Source organism: Trypanosoma cruzi, genomic scaffold (genome assembly GCF_000209065.1).
Source record: "Trypanosoma cruzi strain CL Brener 1047053517191 genomic scaffold, whole genome shotgun sequence".
Classification (NCBI taxonomy): Eukaryota; Euglenozoa; class Kinetoplastea; order Trypanosomatida; family Trypanosomatidae; genus Trypanosoma; species Trypanosoma cruzi.
This window is the reverse complement of record NW_001849546.1, coordinates 161,619-165,166: the sequence shown is the minus strand read 5'-3', so window position 1 is coordinate 165,166 and position 3,548 is coordinate 161,619. Positions and strand designations below refer to the sequence as shown.

Sequence of the window (3,548 nt, the reverse complement as noted above, 5' to 3'; positions counted from 1 at the left end):
CCCAACTCACTCCGTCACCTGCTGCGCTGCCGGGGAGAGTCGAAAGCGGAGCAGTCTTGAGCCCCCCGAAGCCTCGTCCGCTTCCACCGCGTAGATCGTCTCCTCTCGTGAGTCCAGAGCGATGGCGCAAAGAGATGGGCACGTTGTGCGCACAATGCCGCTCACCTCGCCATCCCTCCCAATGACCGTAATGATGCCGCCAGCGCCTTCATTGGGTGAGGATGACGATGAAGATCCCTTCATGTCGTACTGGGTCACAAAAATGGAGCCGTCACTTTTTCTAACGGCGATGGCGCTGGGGCCCATTCCCCCTTGCAGCTGCGCAAAGACACTTCCGATGTAGTACGTCCCTCGAAGCACAAACCGAAGCACGCGGTTGGTGCCCTGCTCGCAGACATACACGCTTTTGTCGCTTGTCACGGCAATTCCCGTCGGGCGTATGAGACCGCGACGACAGAGTGGAACAACTTGGCTGTGCCCCTGCAGCGTGCGGAAGACGGCGCCCACCGGGTCGGCAAACGACGAGTCACCCTCTGCCCCGGCGTCGGTAAAAAACAACTCACCGTCCGGTGCGACGGCGAGAGCTGTCGGTCCCACAAACTGTCTATTTTCAAAGCTGTTCAGGTAGCGCACAACAGTGTAATCCACCTCACCACGATCATTGTCGCACTTCTCGTCCTTCTCAGCATGCCCCTTGGCATTTGGTACCGCCTCCAGCTTCAGGATGGCGTTCTCACTGCGGTCGGTGAGGTATACATCACCGTTGCGGGGATCGATGGCGAGAGCATGTGGCGAAGTCTCCGTCGCCATGATGGGAATCATCGTGCCGTTCGTCTTGTTGAGACGAAGCAGCTCTCCGCTGCACGCGCATACGGCAAATACGTCGTCGTTTGCATCTAACGCCAGGCCTGTCAAGAGACGGCCCGGAAGCTCGGCAACAAGTTCCATTATAAAATGATACTCCGAGGAGTTATGCTTGCAGCCACGACCCTCCACTGTCCCTGATGCTGGCAGTGACGATGACTCCTTCACAAGTACCCTTGTTGTTGTTGTTGTTGTTGTTGTTGTTCTCCACATCGAAAAAGAATACGCATACATACATCCACAAACACAAAAAAAGAGAGAAAGAAAGAAAGAGAGATGGGTCTCAAAAAAATGAGAAAGGGGTCAATCATCCCTTCAGTCAAAAAGTTTCTTCTCTCCATTGCTCACTCCCCCGCACAACCAGCCTTGCACGCACAGGCAAATACAAGAAAAAATAAAAAAATAAACGCAGCAGTTTGTTCCTTAACAACAATGTTAGAGTCGCCTTCTTCGCACACACACACTCACACTCACATCTGGATTCTCTCTCCATTATTCTCAGCACAATTGCCAGCCATCCTGCAGGAATTCAACACGGTCATTAGAGTAATCGGTGACATCTTCACCAACGTCGCTAAGATCCTCAAGTATTTGCCGCATCTCCTCCACTGTGGTACTTGGGGCACTCTGTTGAACCCCATGTCCGGACGTCGTGTTGTCCTCCTCACCCTCTGTTTCTTCCTCCATGAGGTGCACATGACGCTCCTGCTCCACCCAGTAGTGGTGAAACAAAAACTGCAGCACAAGCCCACACACCCACCGAAGCTCAGACAGAAGGGGCAGGGCACCGTGCGCCACACGTTGCCGCACCTCCACCGCCTCCTCGGGAAAGCCAATCAGTCGAGCCCGCTTCCTGTAAGTGTCCGCCGCCCCACGAGCAAAACTGCCTGTCATGAGATGCACCGCACGTGATATCGCCGCACCATAAAAAGAAACAGCACCCGAAGACGAAAGCTGATCTCCTTCGTCAAGTGAAAAAGCCTCCATCAGAAGCGCTGTGGCCTCCGCATACGCCGGAAGCTGCCGGTTTTTACGCTCACGTGCCTTCCACACAAGTTGGATGCGGTTCAATGCCTTGCGCCTAGATTCTGTCAGGCCCGTCCCGTCCTGAGGATCAAATAGCATTTGCTTCACACGCTTCCACTCATCCCACCCGTGTCCAAACACACTCGGCGCTAAGCGGGAAAAGGACAAAAAGGGTGCAGTAGAAAAGGCGAACTCCCCTTCCGCCGACGCAGAACCCACCGCCTTCGTGTTTGAAACGTCGGCACGGATCCTTCCAGAGGCGCCTGTAGGCGCAACAGCATCCAAATCGCCCAGTTCTCCCAGTCCACTTTTGATGCGAGTTCCCCTTTTGCGCTTCTCGTTGGGTGAATTCTGCCACGCCCGACTGCGCTTCCTCGCCATATTTGTGGGCATGTAGATATCTATATAGATATGTGTGTGTGTGTGTGTCAGTGCCCACTCCGCTCCCTTTTATGGTGAGCTGCCAAGAAAAATAATAAAAATAAAAATGAATAAATAAATAAATAATAAAAGCTCGCATAAAACAACAGCGGCATCCCGCCCGAAAAAAGAAAAAAAAATTACATTTTTAAAACATTTTTTGTTCTCGCATAATTTTCAACAAAATGTGATGCCATTCACCTTTTTATTTCCGGTGCTCCTTCGTGCGTCCCCAACATACGGGGCGCCACGTCATCTTCGAGTTTTTTTCGTGGGTGGGCCCAACAAACCGCGGCCTTCCCCCTCGTCATGATCGCCGTCGTCCGGCCACGCGTCGTCATCCTCCCACTCCGCGGAGTCCATGACACTGCTGCTCGGAGCCTCGTACGCCATCATCATGTCAACGTCCTTTTCCTTCCGAGCGCGAGGGGCGACGACGGCTGCGGCAGGCCTCGTGCTGGACTCCTTCGCCATACTGCGGCCAAAAAGATCGTAACTTCTCGCCTGCGCCTCCGTAACAAACGCAAATGCGTCGTTGAAGCGACGACAACAATTTTGACTCTCCTCCACAGACGTGGCCGTTGTGGTGGGCAAAGGGAGGGGCAAGGACGTCAACTCCAGCAGCACCTCCCCTGTTCGCTGGTTTGTGATGGAGAAGAACGCGTGCGGTGCAGCCCCATTGCGGTGATGCGCCATTGCTGCGATTTACCTGCAATGGCAGGGCAAAGAAGAAGAAGAAATATATATATATATATATGTATTTAAAAGGAAAAGAAAGGCGGGGCAGGGCAAAAAAAAAGAAAGAAAAAAAACACACACCGAAGGGAAATCACACAAAAAACGGTGCGTGTCGGCCCCCTTTTCCACAACAACAACAAAAAAAAAAAAAACGGCACAAATTTATTTCATGTTTCAATCAAAAAAAAAAAAACATTTTTATCTTCGCTTTTTATTTTCTTTTCCTTTTTTTTTTTTTAATTTCAAATTCGCTGCTAAAAATATCTTCCATTCCATTTTCTTTGGGCAATTTTTACTCAACGTGTCACTTGTTGCTTTACGCAACCCTTTTTTTTTTTTTTTTTTTTTCCCTCCCCCCCTTTCTGTTCTCCCCGGTTGTGAGTGTCTGCGGCGGAAGAGGAGGTTGGCATGGGGGAATGCCCACAAAAATAAAATAAAATAAAATTGTTGGATTTCCCTTCGTTTTTGTTTTTTTTTCTTTTCGTTCGTTCATTTCCCGC

General features: G+C 50.9%; 3 protein-coding genes across 3 annotated transcripts, besides 8 other annotated features; all 3 read right to left on the bottom strand.

Moving 5' to 3' along the window:
• Positions 1 to 3,548: a sequence feature (heterozygous, non-Esmeraldo-like haplotype).
• On the bottom strand, positions 7 to 948 carry Tc00.1047053511927.30 (hypothetical protein, conserved; the record flags this gene model as incomplete). The annotated part of the gene is made up of 1 exon (XM_797944.1): positions 7 to 948. The coding sequence occupies one exon, from the start codon at positions 946 to 948 to the stop codon at positions 7 to 9; it is 942 nt and encodes a 313-aa protein (XP_803037.1).
• Positions 1,041 to 1,069: a microsatellite.
• Positions 1,113 to 1,141: a microsatellite.
• Positions 1,363 to 2,283, bottom strand: Tc00.1047053511927.20 (hypothetical protein, conserved; the record flags this gene model as incomplete). Its single annotated transcript, XM_797943.1, has 1 exon — positions 1,363 to 2,283. One exon carries the CDS (start codon positions 2,281 to 2,283, stop codon positions 1,363 to 1,365), a length of 921 nt encoding a protein of 306 aa, XP_803036.1.
• Positions 2,356 to 2,402: a sequence feature (T-rich).
• On the bottom strand, positions 2,563 to 3,006 carry Tc00.1047053511927.10 (hypothetical protein, conserved; the record flags this gene model as incomplete). Its single annotated transcript, XM_797942.1, has 1 exon — positions 2,563 to 3,006. One exon carries the CDS (start codon positions 3,004 to 3,006, stop codon positions 2,563 to 2,565), a length of 444 nt encoding a protein of 147 aa, XP_803035.1.
• Positions 3,048 to 3,077: a sequence feature (AT_rich).
• Positions 3,244 to 3,286: a sequence feature (A-rich).
• Positions 3,376 to 3,396: a microsatellite.
• Positions 3,474 to 3,493: a microsatellite.